This window comes from Diprion similis, chromosome 14 (assembly GCF_021155765.1).
Source record: "Diprion similis isolate iyDipSimi1 chromosome 14, iyDipSimi1.1, whole genome shotgun sequence".
In the NCBI taxonomy this organism is placed as follows: Eukaryota; Metazoa; Arthropoda; class Insecta; order Hymenoptera; family Diprionidae; genus Diprion; species Diprion similis.
This window is the reverse complement of record NC_060118.1, coordinates 3,950,793-3,970,762: the sequence shown is the minus strand read 5'-3', so window position 1 is coordinate 3,970,762 and position 19,970 is coordinate 3,950,793. Positions and strand designations below refer to the sequence as shown.

Genomic DNA, 19,970 nt, shown 5'->3' with positions numbered 1-19,970 from the left:
TAAGTGTTCAGTTTTACCAATGTGATGATGCGCCACTCTAGTTAGTAAAAGATTTCTACTATTACACCGAGAGAGTGTAGCGAATTTAATAATTTCATGATAATGTTCGATATTTAATGGATACATGGACATAGAGCTTGGCTACGTCCATGTTCCTAATTACCAAGATTATTAATCTCGATGCCATATTCAAACTGTCCCAGTTTGATTCAACAAGATTATGAATTTGCTGCACTCTCTCGATATAATAGTAGATATGGACGTTACCATCGGGGCTGTGTTTGTTTGTAAACACCAGACGACTTCTTATAACTACCTGGTACTCTTCTCTCTGAACCCCATCCCAGGTGTCGTTCCTTATGAGGCTCAGAACTGCAGACTCAATCGCGTCCTTCCACTCTTCGCAATCTTCACTTTCTAAGACATCGCTGATCCGCGACTTCAGCCACGCCGGCGAATACGTCGTCGTCTCTGTCAACCCCAGCTGACTTGACTGCGACAGGAGTATCTTCTGCTGGTAATAAAGTGGGTAACGAATGATAGAGTTTCTTCGGTCGTCCCCTGCTTCCAATACGGATGAGCCTTAGAATTCCAGGAGCTCGACTCACTGCAGGAGGAGCTTTCCGCGTATTGGGTGCACTCGCTGATGGTCTCTTTGTGCTCAATGGACGAGGGAGGAACTCAACAAACTGCGGACATTCTGCTTCTTGTGATTTTTGGTCCGTACCTTCCTCTAGCAGGTCGAGTTATTTTGTGTACACATCGCATCTTGTAACGAAGGAAGAGTTCCTTCCAAGAAACGAATATCGAGGGCGACGATAGTTTTGTGCACTTCAGGCAGCCACACTCGGTAACCTTTAGCATCTCGGGGGTATCTAACGAAAGTACCCTCGAAGGCCCTCTGTAATCTTGTCCTTCGTGGGGTGCTTGTCAAGCACCATTACCTTCGAGCTGAATGTTCTGAGGTGATCCACATTCAGCAACTTCCCAGTCCATACTTTGTAGAAAATTCTCCCATTTAAACTATTCTTTGGGCATTTGCCGCGAATATGGTAGGAAGTGGCAATAGCTTCAGACCAAAAACTCGGAGGTGGAGAGGATTGCACCATTAAACATCTGGCCACTTCGAGAGGAGTTCGATTGTTCCGTTCAACAACTCCGTTTTGCTGTGGAGTGCGTGGAACAGAAAATCTACGCTGTTTTTTCAAACATTGGTCAAACGTGCCATTTTGGCAATATTCTCTTCCATTATCCGATTGTAAATTCTTGATTTACTTTCCAGTCTCTTTTTCCGCATAAGTTTTTCACAGTTTGTTAATACCTCAAAAACACCACTCTTCTGTCTGAGAAGATACACTTTGCACCACCGCAAACAATCGTCAATAAATGTCACGAACCATTGCACACCGTTCAAATTCCGCGTGCGAAAAGGACCAACTGCATCAAAGTGCACAATTTTCAGTATTTCTTTACGAGGCTCTCAATGTTTTCGAAAAGGTAGCTTGGTCATCTTACTTCTCAAGCACACTCACGTGTTTGTTCGGCGTTTTGAAGACTAACCGCGGGCACAACTTTGTCACGAACGACGTTCACCAAGTCCGCCGAGTTCATGTGTCCAAACCGTTCAACCCATTTTTTAAGATCAGAGAGAACGCGTGGAACAGTGGCGTTCACATACGCTAGACTTTCGCGCAAATAGTATAGGTCGCCTGTACGATTGGCTTTTAGCAGAACTTTCCCGCACCGATCGGTCACAACAACACAGTTCCCGCGAAAAGTCACAACGTGTCTTTTGTTAGCGATTTTTGCAACGGAAATATATTTCTCTCAAGTCTGGTACGCACAGAGTCTTTAAATTCGACAAACTTTTGGCTGTCATAATTTACAACTGATACACGTACGGTACCCTTACGTCGGAGCTCAGCGCACGCTTGACTCATGAGATTTAATTTCATGCGCGGGGGCTTACTAATACATAAAAAATGCTCAGGATCACCACACAAATGCGTTGTACAACCACTGTCCGAAATCCACGCCTGATTCAGGGTTTCTCGATTGTCATACGCGTAGCACACCGGCTCACTCTTGTCGCTTATGAGGTACGACCCATCGACGACGATCTTGGCACTGCTCGCGATTAGCTTCGGCTTTTCCAGCGAATTTGAACTATTATTAGGGCAAACGTTGGACTTGTGTCCAGGCGCACGGCACTAGTAGCACACGATGTCACTTTCATTGTTTAGATTATTTCCGCTTGTCTTGTTTCTCCTCGGTCGTTGCTTACGCTTATCGGTATCACTAGCTTTATCTGCGTTTCCAAACCTCAATTTCCTCTATGATTTTTACTTTCTAAACTTCGGCTGACGGTAGCTCATCGTGAAATTCTATTGCAGACCGTAAGTTGTGATAAGATGATGGGAGACTATACAGAAGCATGATCGTCAGCATGTGACCGTGTATTTTTACATCCATCGCCTCTAGCTTATCAGCAGCATCGAAGAACTTCGCAAGGTGGCCCTTAACATCGCTGCCATCCTGCAGCCGTCGGAGTATCAATTGTTTCAATAACGCTGCTTATCGTACTGGCCCCTTTGAGGCATGAACAGATTCGAGCATCAACCACACATCGCGGGATGTAATAGAACCGCGAATTTGTTGACTTGAGAAGGATGAATCAACGGGATCAGATCAGCTTTCGCCTTTTTGTCGGAATCCTTGTTTCTTGTTCCTGTTACACCAGAATTCGAACGCTCAGGCGGTATCACTTTTTCACCGTTCACATTGTTTTATAAGTTGTTCTACGTGAGAAGGACCTCCACCTGCATATTCTGGGTATCATAGTTATCTTCAGACAGCAACTCTAAGCGAGTGGTGCTCGTAGCCATCTATAACGGAAAACTGTACCAAACGCTAACTCGAATACACACGACCGCACGTTTTGACACGATAAACTTATTATTCGTTATCACCACCTAGGCCCATAACCTGAGAGAATACGCAGATTTTATATATAGTTAAATGGTATCAAATCGTTTATTTAGAAGAAGCTGTTAATGTTAAGGGGATAGAAATCGTGGGTACAATACAGTTAGGTATTGCGTGTTGTAAGCCGTTTATTTTGCATCATTTATCTGCCGCGTTAAGGAAGGCACAAATTTTGGAAACTGGCCTCTGTGCTGAGCCCGCGTTCCCCCGGGTAGAGCAAAAGCTCGTTACAATATATCAATATATACTGGGACAATCTCTTGAAACTATACAAGAACTGCGCATGCGTCAAATAATTCAATCTCATTGGTCAGCGAAGTTGTCCCGAGGCGTAATTTTCGTCAGCTGACCAAGGCGACCAACGTACACGAAATGTGACAAGGCTGTGAGTATCTCACGTGTAAAGTAGCGTATTGAGGTTATGTTGATATTTATTCCTATTCATCGTGAATTTTCTGAGAAGAGTGACATTCAGCAATACCGTAGTTGATATTAAAAGATATTTAATCGACTCAATAAAGGCGTCAATGGAGAAACAAATATCAAAAGCTACAGAAATTGGATCAGTTATTTATTGAAAGAAGAAATCTGAAATTAAATGTGGAACGTCATCAACGAGTGGGAGTCTGAGCAGATGAACAACAAACTGAGACAGGTGAGTAAAAATGTTGTTGATTTCAAACAGATTCTTCATTTACATAAAATTAAAAATGAATGGATTGTTGAAACCCAGTAGAAGGTAGCTCCAGAGTAGATTTGTTACGGTGCAGTGTTCCGGAAGCCAGTGATCAGTGCCGATGAACATGAAATATTAAAATAAAATCAGTAAGAAGAAATAACAGAAATAGTGTACCTCAAAACACAAAGCTTAGGAGTACAAAAAGTAGCAATTCGTTTTAGTGTCGCAATTTATTGAAAATTAGTGGTACCCAAAACAATTAGAAGCTCTTGTCTGATAATAATACCTTTTAATATTTTCAGGTAGGAAACAACCATCATCGAAGCGAGACTAAAGTTGTCAGGCATGGAAGCGTGTAAGTAAGTTTCTGATTCTATGATCTTTGCATATTACAATGTTTTCTCATGTATTCAATAATAGAATTAGTTTGTTCTGACAGACTCAAAGTTTCAAGTTTGGTTAATAGGAGGAAAATCATACCTTACCTGATGATTAAAAGGTTTTGGTGGCAAGGACCCTAGTTTCTCGATTGGTGCCACCGTTCCAACCATCGAACCTGGTTGTTCCGTTGTTCCATCAGACAACAGGTACCCGAGGGAATTTCTTCAGGTCATCGCCACCTTCTGAACATCAGTCGAGCCAAAATTGAAGAGCACGACACGCTACAGATCATGGTGTTTGAATATTCGATCATTTTAGATTGATCGGGCCAATATTATCAAGTTTGTTATTCAACAATTGCTGCTAACTAATTTTACAGAGCAATCATTCCATGCGCCATTGTGATCCAAGCAGTATTATTGGCCTGCATTATTTTTCAAATTTTATTTTCTGCAGTTTTGATATTTTATTTCTTACTCGCTTGGTATTGAATTCAGATGAATAGTTTTTCAAGTGTTAAATCAGATTCCAGGGATTAATTCTGATAGGTAAACCGAACTAATCTCAATCTCAAAATGTTGGATAACTTCAGTTGAAAATGTCTTTAAAGTCATAGTTAATTGACAGTATCATCTGACTGGCTAGTTCCAGCTATCATACGTGCTTGAGTCTCGTTCAACTTCAGCAAGGTCTAAGGAATGCCCTCACTCACTAGTACACGTGACAAATGATCATTTTGTCTGCAGTAGGATTTACTTGCTGGCTAACTTTTTTATGGTGAATCTTTATCAGGGAGTTATCCGGTAACTTATTGATAGCTTGAAACCAGATTCAATTGTATAGTCTTACAATGGTCTTTCACTGAAACTGAAAGTTTGTGAATCACCATTTATTACAATTAGTTCTGCATCGCACATGTTCAAAAAAAAATCTCATCCTGAGATTGGAAATGGAATCTGCGATGCAAAAGTTATCTAGTGGCAGAAGTTAAAAACAAAAAACTTTATAACGGTTTCCGCGAGAGAGGGATTTCTTCCGGATATTCATGTTACTGGATGATGTTCGGAGCACTATAAACAAGATATTGTATTGGATTTAGGTTTAAGTGAATATTTTCATATACTTCGTTGAAAATTAGATATTCATATATTTCAAAAGAACAAGGGGTACAATCTTGAATCCGATAAGTCAATATTTTCATATGAATGTTCTCAACATTACTCTAAAACATGATTATCCTTAAAGTTAATTGTGACACTGAGGCACATTTTGAAAATGTTGATTTTCAACTTGTGTCACAGAACGTTTTTGAGTTTTACTCTTCGGATTAGATTTGAAATTGAAAGAAACCGTAAGACCTATAACTTTCTTCGCCAACCAACAAAAGTGGCGATGATCTCTGCACGTCTCATGAATTGAATGGGAAGAGGAGATATCTGCGAACAGCAGAGATGCTATTATTTTGGCTGTATTTTCTGTTGAAAGAAAAAAATTTCATTCTTATTCTCAATGTATGAAGTAATGAAAATGATTGAATAAATTCTCCTCACATATCTGCTTCGTTTCTTCCAAGCACCCAACATTTGAACAGATTTTTTGTTTTAATCAAATAGTACGAATTTTAAAAGAGCATCAGCATTAAATTCTGATCGTTCTTTGAACAATCAATTTTCAATAACAAATGCTTTCCAAGCCTTTTCAAGTGACTATCTCAATTACTTGAGATTCTAACCTCAAAAATGCATGTGAACTACATCGCCGACAGAACAGAGTTTGACAGCAGGGTCTCGGGGTGGCCAGACTGCACCGATGTCGGATTTTAACTCGCGCATGCGCAGTTCTTGTATAGTTTCAAGAGATTGTCCCAGAATATATATATATATATATAGTAGTTTTTTTTTATCTGGCTCATTTTGCCCCCTACTCTACTATATAATTCTACGTAAGTAATAATTAATTGCGTAAAATTATCGAAACTTAGAATAAACCACAAAAAATTGTCATATTAGATCGAAAATTTGAAGTTTTTAAAAATTCATAGCTCGGAAACCAGGTCGAAGCCAAAGTTTACACTCTCAGGGTTGTTTAGGGATACAATGAAGTATAATCCGTGAAAATTTCAAAGGATTTCGAGTTGACAGAAAAAAGTTATGACTATTCGAAAACAGCGTTTTTTCAAATATCGACCTACTTTAAGCGACGATATCTCAGTGAAATGACAGCAACCAAGCAAAACCAGAGCAGATTTCATCAGAATATACCTTAACGAAGAATATAAGCCGTCAACCGTCCTTCGATCTCCAAAAATGTAGATTTTAGAGCCTTTTGAAAATTAGGAAAATTTCATTAAAATAGCAGTCCAGTTGGGAGCTCCCAGCTTAACCGGATATGAATTCGGAGTGACTAAGTATTTTTTTCGTGAAAATATGAGGTTGACAGAGAAGGACGCCATTTTATTGGAAACTCTAGGTCGTATAGAAGCTGAGGTATAAATTTTTGAAAATGACTCAAAAATCGACTTATTTTAAATTTCAAAAAATTCTCCAGCGGCCGGATTTCGGCCTGTCGACCTAAAATTTTCAGGATCACCTTCTCTTCTCATCTACTTTCGACAAAAAAAATCAGCAGCCAAATCGATGACCCACCCCCGCAACTTTTATGCGAAAAGTAATGGATCTGCCCATATATATGTCGAGGATGATGAAAGAGTAGAGTTGCCGTGGCGTGCTTCTATTATTTCGAAGGGTGGCTGTTTTCAAAAAGAAGAATGAAGATTTAGTAAACAAACAGATATTGAATCATATTGACGTGTCGACGAAATACTGTAAATTGAATCTCTTTTGAACAGTTCTGTTTATTAAAGTTCTTAGTTTTAATTCTGTTAAATAAACGGTGGTTCATAATGCTGTTACGTGGGAGGGTGGACGTGTGAAGAGCGATAAGAGTTTACGACTATTAAGGATAATAATCGATTATGCACCCACGTAACAGCACTGAATAAAAATTAAAAACTAAGAAAGACCTACCTTTCGGTACGCCGGTATATGTAGGATCGTGTTGCTATAGTCCTATACAGGTCTGTGAGATAGATTTAAATAGGTTGATGCTAATTTATAATAGTGATAATTTAATCCTGAAATTGAGAAAGGTTGTTGTTCGAAATAAACGGGTTATTTGATTTAACTGGTAAAAGATAGAATATATTCTTCAAACGATTTGGAAAATGATAATGGTTGAAGTTATAAAAAGGTTACATATAATTCGTTGTTACAACATGAAATGATAAACTAAGGCCGCAAGATCTATAATGAGTTCGCATTAAGTCTAACTGGTCGTTTTAGTAGTTTGTATCTCTCTCCTTAGATTTATGCTTTCTCAAATTAAATTACAAAATATATTATGTTCCGCCTAATCTCGGAAACACACACACTTGTTTGTCTATTAATAAAGTCCTAATAGTGTATGGTATCGTCAGGAGAGTAACTCTGCAGTGTGTCTTGTCTGTGAGTGTGTCCAGGAGGATCCACGAACGATAACCTTGTTCAGACAGATCCTGTGCGTGTGGTTCCGTCGATCAGATTGAACGTATATACTTATTTTTATACTTTTGGTTTAAGCGAAAAACACAGGTGACAATATATGGTTCCTAATTAACTAACCAAGGTAATAGGAGCCGAGCTGAAAGCCGGAGAATACCTCTCGAAATACCTAAACGATATTGACTTCTAGCTAGGCACCAATTTTATTGTTTGATTTAATTATGGAATTTATATAATATAGGTATTGGTGAACAATCAGTGGTGGTTTAAAGGAGTGGCTAGTGAAGCTTGCCACCAAGACATGAGTAATTGAAAAAGACGATTTTTGGTTTGGCTAGAGATGCCGGCCAATAAACAGAATGTTAATTACCAATAGGCAATATTTGAATAGGAATATAAATTAATCAAATTGGTGATTATCTAGACTCGGTTGATGCTGGAGTAAAACATTCGAATTGACTTAGCTTTTGAAGAGTCGTGCGTCGAGATTGAGTTCCGTCGGATCGTGTCGGTCAGGGTCTTAGTAATCTGGACCTGAGCCTCACCTCGAGTCGTACGAATAGATGGATTACGTATGGATGTTGGAGCTCGAGATCAGCCACCAAAGCAGACTTGGGGGTTGATGATCGTAGGTTCGGATTACAGTCACTCAAGCAGTACGTTAAATTTGGATCAATTAAGTTAGCGAAAGAAGCTATTGGTTAACACTGTTTAAAAGTTATGCAGTGTTGAAATATAATTAAACAAGGTGTTAACGATTTGCGCGATGCGAAATGTGTATGTATGTATGTATGCGAAATGTGTATGTGACTATGTATGTGCGAAGGTACGGATATAGGTAATAGGCCCGAACAGAGCGAAGTCCGAAACACAAGAGACAGCTTAGGAAAAGGCGAGCGAGCAAAAGCAAGATTAGTGCGTGTAAGATCGCGAACGTGAGGAGTCCACAAAGTAGAGCGCGCGCGATAAATAATAGATAATTAATTTAAGCTTCAATTTCGTTAATTGTATTTTGTAATTGGTTTTTCGTGCCGAGGTGAACCTCGACACGCCGTTTGCGATTTCTGTTGTGCTGTTCTGTGTGTCAATTAAATAGTTCAATAATTAAATCAATTGCCGGCATAATTCGAAATCCTGATAACTTTCTCGCTTATTTGAACCCCTCCGATTCCGCTTTATACCATTTAATTTAACAATGGAGTCGAATGTTTATATCTTATTATTATTAATCACTTAAAATTATCTGACCCGGAAGAATCAGGGCAGAACTTGATTTGATTTTTATTTAAGGAAATGAATATCATGAAAATGTCTATTCGCGAAGATAAGAGAGTCAGTACAGAACAGGAAAGAATTTGAAATAAGGTGACAGTAAGTCTTTGCAATTCACAATACAAATTTAAAGCTTGAGGTTAACGAATTAGCACGGTACTTTAGGCCGGTCACAATGAAGATTTTCCGAACACTACCATCGACCAGAAGGGCTAATACGGGTTGACGTCCACGCACCTCGCGACTTAACAGACGAAAGACATGGCGTCTTGGGCCTGACGGTCCAAGACCCCTCAGTGCAACAAAGTTACAGCGGTAATTAGCCAATGAGATGCTAGGGCGACCTCCCGGTGCCAGAATCGGCATGGTCAGCGTCACTCCGGGCCTGACTCGAGTGCTCCGACGGTGTTCCGACGATTCTCAATCTCGTCGGTTACATACTATAATTACGAGCAAAAGATATTGAGGTGTAATTCTCACACATTCATCCATACATCTTAATAAACAACCTATTTTAATTTGGTACATATTGTACGCATGGTTTAGCCTAATTGTTGATGATGATTTTGACTTAAAAAGAAGAGATACTTTTGGGTTGAGCCCCGCTGGGGTTTATCTCACCACTTCACACTTTGCGTTCTCGGTAATGTTAAATATGGCACTAAGTTAAACCTAATACGCGGGCCTGTACGTGACTTTCTCTAGGAGGGGTGGAACTCGTCGGTTGAAGCAATATGATATTTTGCGTTATAATCATCGAAACGAAACTCTCAAGCACTGTGGCTGTTGAGTAAAATGAAGCAATTCTTTGGTTATGTTTTAATTTTGAAAAAGGTTCGCCGAGGCGGTACGTCGGGACGTAACAATGCGTTCCACACGCCAAACACGAAGCTCACAAGTTTTATCTGGTCATTCTCCGACATATATATATAGGTATATATTAGACTGTATCAAAAAAATGGACTATTTTTTTATTCAATGGTATACTGAAAATATTGTTTAAGGTGACGAAAAAGAAATACCATAAAAATTTCAGATTTTAATATTGATATTTAGAGGTGCCTCATCGCGATTTTCTACTTTCCATAAGAATAACATGGCAAAAATGGTTCTTGCTCCTTGCGATTTTTATAACTAGATAACGACGCGTCGTACAGAAAATTCATAAACATGTTTTTGTAAGAAATTGAACGTTCTACAAAAAAGGTCTCTTGTCATTTAACGATAAATTTACTCCTTCAAAAATTATTTGAGGTCCTTTGCTGATGTTTGACCTCAAATAACTTTTCTTTGATGGTACGTATCGGGAAATGTTCTCTTCCAATCGCTTCATTCGCTCTTCGCATTTCGATGCATAGTTTTTATTCGGTTTTTATCGTTGGTACTAACTGCGTTAGCGATACTCAAGGTGTCGGTGTCTCGACTTGTTCAACTACGTCCAACTTTAACAGTTTGTTGATCAGTTTTCCTTCTATACCTCTAAGGTAATATTCTTATCTTCTTACGGGTTGAACTACCGGTCCGAAACATTTTTTAATTGGTATCTGTACTTGGAAATCATTCAATTTCCTCAACCTGACAATATTTTTACAAATTCCTTTACCAAGTCCTCTGTTAGCTTGTTCTGTTCCACTGCGTTGATACTTGTCTCAATTTTTAGTACCCCTAGCTTCATTGCGGTTTCTTATCTTAGTAGCGCTCCACCTTCTCCATCAAGAATTACTACTTCTGGATCGACTTCTACTTTCCTAGTGGTTAATTCAATTTTGCATTTGAACGCCCCCAGTATTCCTAGTAGTTCTTTACTACCATAGTTGCGTAGGCGTAGAGTATCTGTTACATTCATAAGATTCACATTTAATACCTTTACGAGGTAGCGAGTACTTTTTCAAGTACTTTTTCAATTACTCCCATTGACGCTGATATAATATTGCAGGTTATTCCTAGTCGATCAACACTTGAGTTCATACTCCGCCCATCCTTATTCCCAGGCTTATGTCACTATCTGATTCTTGTATTGGTCTGATTCCAAACGCATACTCCTTCTGTTGTTTCTCCAGCTCGACCGACGCTCTGCCATGTATTTGATGAGCTTCGTCTTTCTCTTCTACCTGGCGGATTTCTTTTTTGCCTTTCGTTCTTTCTGTGCCACCTTTCTTGGGTTTGCATATACTTTGGAAATGATCTCTTCGGCCACATTCCAGGCTAGTATTCCCCCACACTGTGCACTTCTTATCTGCTGCATAGTGTCCTGTATAACCACAGCGATAGCATTTGTCAGATTCTTTTAACTGACCTTGTCGTTTGGGTTGATCCCGTCTAATCGACCCTTGATAATTCTGTTTGCCTTGTATTCTGTTGACATTCTCTTTTTGTTCAATGGCGTTTGAATGTTGTTGCGATGATTCCCCTACCCGGATCAATTCTAATGTCCTTTTTAAGGTGAGGTTTCTTCCTTCTTCTAGTAGTCTTTGGCGTAATGTGCCAAATTGGATTTGCTCTATTACTTGGTCCATATATATTTGGTCTTCCATACCCCCGAATGCACAGTTTTGAGTTTGCTGCTTTAAACGGATAAAAAACTGGTCAACGGATTCGCCGTCTTCTTGTATTATTGCACGAAGCAATAGTCTTTCGTAGGGTTCATTGACTGTTGGCTTGAAATATTCATTCAACAGTTTTACTGTTTTTCTGTAAATGTCCCCGCTTTTGACTTCTTCAATACCAAACGTATAATAGATATCCTATACCTTTAGTCCAGCTGTATGAAGTAGAAAGCCGCACGTTCGTTGTGGATTCACGACATTGTTCGTGCTCATGTATAACTCAAATGCTCTTAGCTATCTTTTCCATTTTACTGCTACTGCTGATCCGCTCACTTGTACGGAAAACGTTTCTATTTCCCTCGTGGACGTCATTCTAGGTTATGTTTGCGCGTCGTTTCGGTAGCTCTTTATTTTGTTTTTCTCCTTTTTTTTACCTTATAAATAATTTTTGTCAAACTTCACGCCTTTACGCTACGTGGTTGTTACGGAGTAGAACACGTGGATTTCGATGAGCGGCACCCGAAACCTACTCTACGCCCAGCCAAGGTGCTGTTTGGCTATTTTTAGGGTTCGTACCGTCGATTATGCACTTGGGTGTGACTACTCTCAATGCAGGGAGTCATTGAAGAGGTCGTTTAGATAGTATGGTTCATTCGTTATAAATGATTAAGTAATTGATTTGTCGTAGTGGTCAAGGTATAGGAGTCGGGTCTTAAGAGTGGGATTATATGTGACTCGTGGAAAGGTTAGAATAGAAGTTGCGAGCTTAAAGACCCGTGTTAGACTCGCTAGATGCAGTGTCGAGTGCAGTAGTAATCATAACTCGAAACCGTTTAGTTTGAAAATTTTAAAAAAAATTTAGAGTCATCTTGAGGGCTAATAGAATTTCGAAAAAAATGCGAACTGAATTCGCAAACATGAGGTCAAAAGTCGATCGAGCTCAGCTGGAATGCCCCATATGTTTGTAGAGAATTGAACGTTCTACAAAAAAGCTATCATGCATAAAATTCGCAAATGAAAACGTTCATATGTTAATTGAAGTTCAAAATTTAGTCCAATTCGTTAATTAACATATGAACGCTTTCATTCACAAATTTTATGCGTCAGAGCTTTCTTGTCGAGCGTCCAACTCTCTAAAACAAAATGTATTTTCCATAATTTTCGGTATATTCGTCAACGACTTATAAAATTTCAAAAAGCAACAAAAGTATTTGAAATCGTTCAAGACCATGGGAGCATAAATTAAAAAAAAAACAACTCTCTTAATGTTTTAGAAAAGTAGCGAACTTGATCAGTTCAAATAAAAGCATTATCTCGCGTTCTTTCCAGTCTCATTTCACTCACTGGTCAAAATCGTCCTCACATATGTACCCACACTCGTGTTCAATGTTTACCAGTCCATCTCTATTTCAAACTTAGCCGCTTGCCCGCGTCGCACCTCAAAAACGATCAGCTGTGTATCATCTGTGTATTCTCTTGTCTTTGTAACCCTCAGTTGTCTAAACGTTCTCTTGTTATAAGGTTCGTAACGTGTATCCTCAATAAAGTATCTTGTTTATTGTTAATTAAACATAATTATCATCTCTCCCGACTCACTCACTTCTGTCCTTTATCGCTAACTCACGGATCCTACGTCGATGACCCAGTATCTTTCGCTATCTCTTTTAACAATTAAGGACCACCCTACTGTACACCTTTCGGGTTAATAACCTTTTGTGCTTCGAGTAACAGAAAATTTGACAATTTTGTATATTCATGCCAGCATGTACGCTGTAAGAGTAAAAGTGCAAGGACAACATACATTGACTATTACTATAAATCACATACTTGTCGCTAGATTTCAAATATTATTGAGTTGACTTGAGGCATCGAGTAAAGTTGACACTGTATATTGTACGATAAAGTAGCGTACATTTCACTAAATCGTTAAAGTAGAAGTTACGATACCATTTTCCGAGCAAATCATTTGTTATGCTTCCTGCAACATAATTTCTTATTATATTATATCGTTCGGGCAACTCATACGTTTTCTAGGTTATATTCGATAGTGTAGTCATGTAAACAAGTGATCATTTGTGCGTTTAACTTATGATTTGTTTATTTATGAGCGACGATATTGAAGACTAGAAAAAGAAAACCATGATGGCAGTGTGCATTCGCATCGTTACTTCGATATACAAATCGATATACGATCGACATACAAATCCGCGTATGTCAACCAAAACGTATCGTTTTGTCTGACGTTTATTATTCGTCGCACAAATATAGGAAGGCGTCAATATTCAAAACAGTAAACTAGGTTTAACACTATGGATTATATTGTACTAGGCTCGATTTTCTAATAGCTCGATAGCAGCTATTTCACCGTCGTAAAATTGTAAAAATATAGTGATGCGTCGTAGTGTATTAGTGAACTTATCAGCATGATATGTATAAAAATGTGATTTTTATATTAAGCGTAACATTTGATACTAACATCAAAACATTGTTACAATTAAATAGGACAATCAGATATTACATAATATATTACAGTAGGAACATCGTATTACATATTTCGTACGTAACGATGTATGGTTAGTCACTATACGTGCAGACTGCCATATCAATATTATTTTTTGGACTATATCTGAAATGTTCCAGAAATAACATGCGGAATATAGAATGATTTTTCTGTGTTCAATAAATATAAATCCTTGAAACTTTTCAGGTGATAAAAATTTATCTTTGAACATTCACATCTCCTAAACTATTCGTGATTTAACAAGTATAGGACCTTTTTCCACAAAATTGGCTATACTCTACGAAAAAAATAGTGGCATTGAGAAATTTTTCAAAATCGAAACTTTGGATTTTTCAAAGTGTATCTCCTCCTACAATTTTCAATATTTTTGGCTGAAATTTGGCGTGCAGACACTGTTTACTGTTCCGAACAATCGGTCGTTTCAGATTTTTGATATCTTGTTTCGGGTTGTATATACAAAATCGGCCAGGTGTAAATAATATTTTTCTCACCGTGAGCCTTAGGCATGTTTTTTGAAACACGAAACAGCATTCAGAAAAAAATTGCCAGCCATCTGCGATCCATAGTTCTGGTAGCTACTAATAACATCACGGTTTTCTCCGCGTATCATGCCTTATAACTCAGTAGCTCCAAACGGTGTATTCAGTATTGCAATCAAGCGGAATTTGGGGAAAAATGTTTGCACAGAGAAATGCTAACAAAAATCCATTTCCCAAAGATTTTTCATACCATTTTAATCATGGAAATTGCCTGAATCGGATTATGTTTTCATTTTTAGTCTTGTACATCTTGAAGCAGTGATTTTGAAACTTGGGAATTTTGAGTTAATGTTTTTCTACTTCTCAGTGACAACATTGGATTTGCGTTTTTGACCGCACCGAGATTTGCAGACTTGTAATAATAACCGATCGTTTAACAATTCGCATATCAGCGTATAAAAACAAAAAGAAAAAAAATAAAACACGAAAATACTGAATGTCAGTGATAATTGGTGCTGTAGAAATTTTAAATTTTCAACCCAATGTAGGAAGTGCCGATTGTGATTGCTGGCAACAAGTTGGACCTGGCGCCAACGCGACGGGAGGTGCAGATAGAGGACGTCAGCGAGTGGCTCTTCTGCGAGTTGCCGAAGCTGCGAGCGAAGGTGATGGAGTGTTCAGCGAAAGACGACTACAACATCAAAGAGCTTTTCCGCTGCTTCGTTACGCTTTCTCGTATCGTGCCCAAATCTCCCGCCGGTGAGACTGCCGAATCCGGGCTGAGGAGACGATGCTCTGCCTACGGATCCCGTAGGTAAGTTTCACCACTGCAGTTCATATTCCGAGAATATTCCATCATACGTAATTCTCAAATCGGGTGGAGGGGGGTGGGAGGGGAAAGGTGAGTGAGATGTTCAAAAATCTAGATCTGCGATTTTACTTTCGACAAGGAATTCATTGGGGAAAGTACGTAAATATTTATGCAATAAGAATAATTCCGCTTGTTATAGTTACTAAGAAATTCTAAGAATGCGGATATCGTGACAACAACGATTTCAATGTTATTACAATTGAAAGAAAATATAATACAAAAAACTATATTTAGTGTGATTATAGGCGATAGAACTATAACATTTTTTGGTCATTGCAGTATTAAATCCATTTGTTCCAGTCACTTTATTGTACCAACCACAAACTATAGTAATGGGTACATAGAATATGGTGGGAGTGATTACAAGAAAAAAATAGCACATTGTGTATTATGTGTGGGAAGTTGGCGATTCCGGACGAGTGTGAAGTATGCCGCACGAGCCGAAGGCGAGTGCCGACATTCACACGAGTCAGGAATCGCCAACCCGCACGAGTTACACATTCTATTTTTTGTAAAACCTGTAATGGGAAGTTCGATTACAAAAAAATATATTGGTTCAAGGTTACCATTGACGGCATGTAGCAGTCCTACCTTTACCGACCGAGCAAACTCATTCTTTTTATTTCTATAATTAATAAACAAACAAACGGATATGGTTGAAATTTGGACGGCGCATAGCTCTTTCGTAGCGGAATCGAGTAAGGTTACTCATATCCCGAAAATCGTCGAAAAAATTGGTGGTTTTTTGACACGTGTGACTATTCCCACATCTCCTGCATTTCAGGGACCAAAACGCGCATAGCTGAGGTACCTTCCGCCATTCTGCGAAAAATAAGGAGTAAAATGAGCCATCGTGAGACTGTTTTCATGCAATATTGTGACCAGGCTATGAGAACTAGTAATTACAATAATTTCGCAAATAAAAGATGCTCTCGCGATCAGCTGGGTACGCGGTCGGTACCGCCCAGCGTTCCTTGGTTGGCGTAGTCACCGCAGCACGAAGTGCCGCTTGCGTAACAATGGGCCCTGTTCACGGTCTTACATACAGGTCTTGCAACAAAGGTAGTGGGGGTGGCTCATTTCACGGGTGCTTATTTATCTCACTTTATGGCCGCCAGGTCGGCGTTGTGATCGAGGGATGGATAATCAACGCGTGCGCAATGCAGCGCCAACCTAATAATAATACATTTTCATCCTTACCCCACGTACATCTCTAGATAGCAGCGCCGCGACATGGCTATTTCAAACACTTAAAACACGGACAACAAGAGAACCACGCCGCTCTGTAGAAAATTGGCTTCGTTGCAAGACCTGTATGTAAGACCGTGGCCCTGTGACAGCTCGCCCAGGAGCCTAGTTATTTAATCGGCTCAAGATCAGTGGCGTTTACGAATATCGCTGAATATGACTACGGGAATTTTCAACCCGAGGTATAAAAGGTTCGTTTCAAGGTATAATACAGTTCCGGGGATGATACGATCAATGCAAATGTGACTCATGATGCCCCTCGGAAATTTTGACTACGTGAAAACGACGTTCCAATAAGCACGGAAACTGCTGAATGCAACGATAAGTAGTGAAATCGTCTGAATAATGAATGTATACATCTTTTCTCGTGGGTCTTTCAGAAAAGAATAGACGACAAACATTGTCACACGTGTCAAAAAACCACCAATTTTTTTGACGATTTTCGGGATGTGAGTAACCTTACTCGATTCCGCTACGAATGAGCTATGCGCCGTCCAAATTTCAACCATATCCGTTTGTTTGTTTATTAATTATAGAAATAAAAAGAATGAGTTTGCTCGGTCGGTAAAGGTAGGACTGCTACATGCCATTAAACGTTGCTTCTAGGCACTGGACGCGGTCGTAGTCACCACTTAACTCGTCCGATGGCGCTAGTTACGCCCGTTTCGCTCGACCTGGCGTTAGGTAATAAATATTACCTAATTGACGTACATTAACGCACGCTCTCTGCCCAGCGCAGGAATTGGCCACTTCGCACACATTTTACCGTGCGCGAAATCGAACTTCCCTCGAAGGTGTTACAAAAAAAATAATAACACCTCAAGATTCGCGACAGGGAATCCCCGACTAGTTACCTTAAAGGTGAGAGGTAGTTAAAGATGGCGGAGGAAAACATTTTTCCTTTTCTTCTTCACGCCAGAACACCTTGTGAACACGATTGAAACAAAACAAACGCTTATACCTACCAATCGACTTCAAGTTTAAAATACATATATTTGGCATCGAAATCTCATCACCTATTGATTTTGGCATGAATCCGAATCCGTATTCAGTTGGTATGTAATTATGAAGTCGTGAATTGAATCGATAAGTGTTGTAGCAGGATTGTGGACGGGATAGAGTAACACATGTAGTCAGTTAGATCTGGTAAAAACGTATTTATTTTATAACATTAGCGACTGTGCAGCAGAGCGTGGTTCTTATTTGAGATAACTATATACGACTGAGGGACGCTTCCCTAAGCGAACATACTTCGGTGGCTCACGAGAACAGCCGAAGGTACCCGAACCAAGCTTGGCTCTATTGGACAGACATAGACTCTGCATTTACAGATAGAAATGCGACTAACAGTTATTTTCCTTAACACTACCGCCGTTTGAGCGTTTCTCGTTAATCGTAGTAATCTTTAGTTTAAAACACAATTCTCGAAAACGATCTCGCGGCATTGCTTTTGTGAATATATCCGCGCGTTGATTCTCGGACGGAACATACGTGATTTTAATTTCTTTTTTATCAACTTTTTCGCGGATGAAGTGATAATGGACATCTATATGTTTTGTCCTTTTTTGGAAAACAGGATTCTTGACTAGTTGAATCGCGCTTTGGTTATCAACGTATAAAATGGTTTCTTTATCACAGGGACATCCAATGTCCGATAGTAACTTTCTTATCCAAACAGCTTCTCGCGCAGCTGTCGACGCAGCCACGTACTCGGCCTCCGTCGTACTCAACGTCACAAGTCGTTGCCGCTGCGACGACCACGTAACAGCACCGTTTGAGAGACAGAAAACGTATCCCGTCGTGGATCTTCGCGTTTCCATGTCTCCGGCATAGTCAGCGTCTGAGAATCCGATTAATGCTGCTTCGCTACCGCCGCTCGCATACTCGATACCGTATTCGATTGTGCCTTTTAGATACGCGAAGATTCGCTTTACTGCTCGCCAGTGTGTCACATTATGTTTACTCAGGTACTTGCTTACTGCGTTTACCGCGAACGCGATATCCGGTCTTGATACGGTGGCTAAAAATACTAAAGACCCGACTGCCTCGCGATAAGGAACATTGCTTTCATTTTCGTCAGTCTCCTCGGTTGGGGACAGTGCTGCGTGTGGATCCGCGGGCACACTTACCGTTTTTGCATCTGTCATGCCAAATTTCTCAATTATTTTTCGCGTATATTCGCTCTGACAAATTTTCAACGTTTTTTGCTTTCTATCGCGTTCGATTTGCAGTCCGACGAATATATTCGAGTTTTCAACCGTTATGTTAAACGTTTCACTTAATCGCTTGATAATTTTCTTTAAAGTCTCTATATTATTCGATGCGATCAGTCCATCATCGACAAAGAGTGCTAAATACACCACATCATTTTTAAACTTCCCGGTAAACACACACTTGTCTGCCTCGGATTCCTTGAATTCGAACTCGTTCAGGAATTCCTTGAATCGCAGGTTCCAACATCTTGGCGCCTGTTTTAGTCCATAGAGAGCTCTCTCGAGCTTGCACGCAACTTTTCTGGGATCTTCTTTCAGCTTGAGTCCTTCAGGAATCTCCATATATATATTTTCTTCCAGCTTCCCATACAAGAATGCGGTCTGTACATCGAATTGCATAATCTCGAGGTTTTTCGCAGCTATCGTCGCCAGTAGTAATCTCAGTGAGTCATATCTCACCACAGGAGAAAATGTTTCTTTGAAATCGACACCCTCGCGTTGCATAAAGCCTCTCGCACACAATCGTGCCTTGAACCGATGCGGATTTCCGTCTGCATCTGATTTTATTCGAAACACCCATTTTGAGTCAATGAGTCTCATTTCTGGTGTCTTTTTCACGATTGACCAGGTGTTGTTTTCTTTGTGCGCTTTGAACTCATTTCGAATAGCACCCGCCCACTGCTCGGCTTCAGGGCTATTCGTAGCTTCTGCATACGTGTTTGGTACAATATACTCGGCAGCGTTTGCGTTGTGCCGGAACCTGCTCGGAATTTGGATTTTCGAGCGATCTCGAAGAGTTCTTGGACCATCCTGCGCTGGCTCGTCCTCTCGTGCCTCTTGCTCGTCGTCGTTTTCTTCCTCTCGTTCTTCATCGTCTCCGTTCTCTCCTTCGTCGACCACGTTCTCGTTTTCGGCTTGTGGCGGTGGGAGCACTGTCTCGTTATCTTCTTTGCTTTCTTCCACTCTAGCCGTTGTTGCACCGACTTTCTCGTTGACTACAAGATTGCGGACTATACTAATCTTGTTCGTCTCCGGATTAAAGACTCGAAAGTTGGTTGATTGTTCTGTGTAACCGACAAACATTTGCTTGCTTGCTTTTGGACCGAACTTTTGCGTGAATATCTTGGGGGTGTTTACGTACGCATCTGACCCAAATATTCGCAGATGCTTGAGGTTCGGAGCCTTTCCGACCCAGGCTTCGTATGGTGTTACAGCACCGCTCGCCCACACCGTTCG

At 39.9% G+C, this 19,970-nt stretch overlaps 1 protein-coding gene across 1 annotated transcript in view; it reads left to right on the top strand.

The window, feature by feature from the left end:
• LOC124414840 (GTP-binding protein Di-Ras2) overlaps positions 1-19,970 on the top strand; it is a 65,727-nt gene that overhangs the window by 20,586 nt on the left and 25,171 nt on the right. Inside the window, exon 5 of the mRNA XM_046895934.1 lies at positions 14,951-15,216. Coding sequence (XP_046751890.1) covers positions 14,951-15,216 — 266 coding nt within the window. The remainder of the gene's footprint in view (positions 1-14,950; positions 15,217-19,970) is intronic.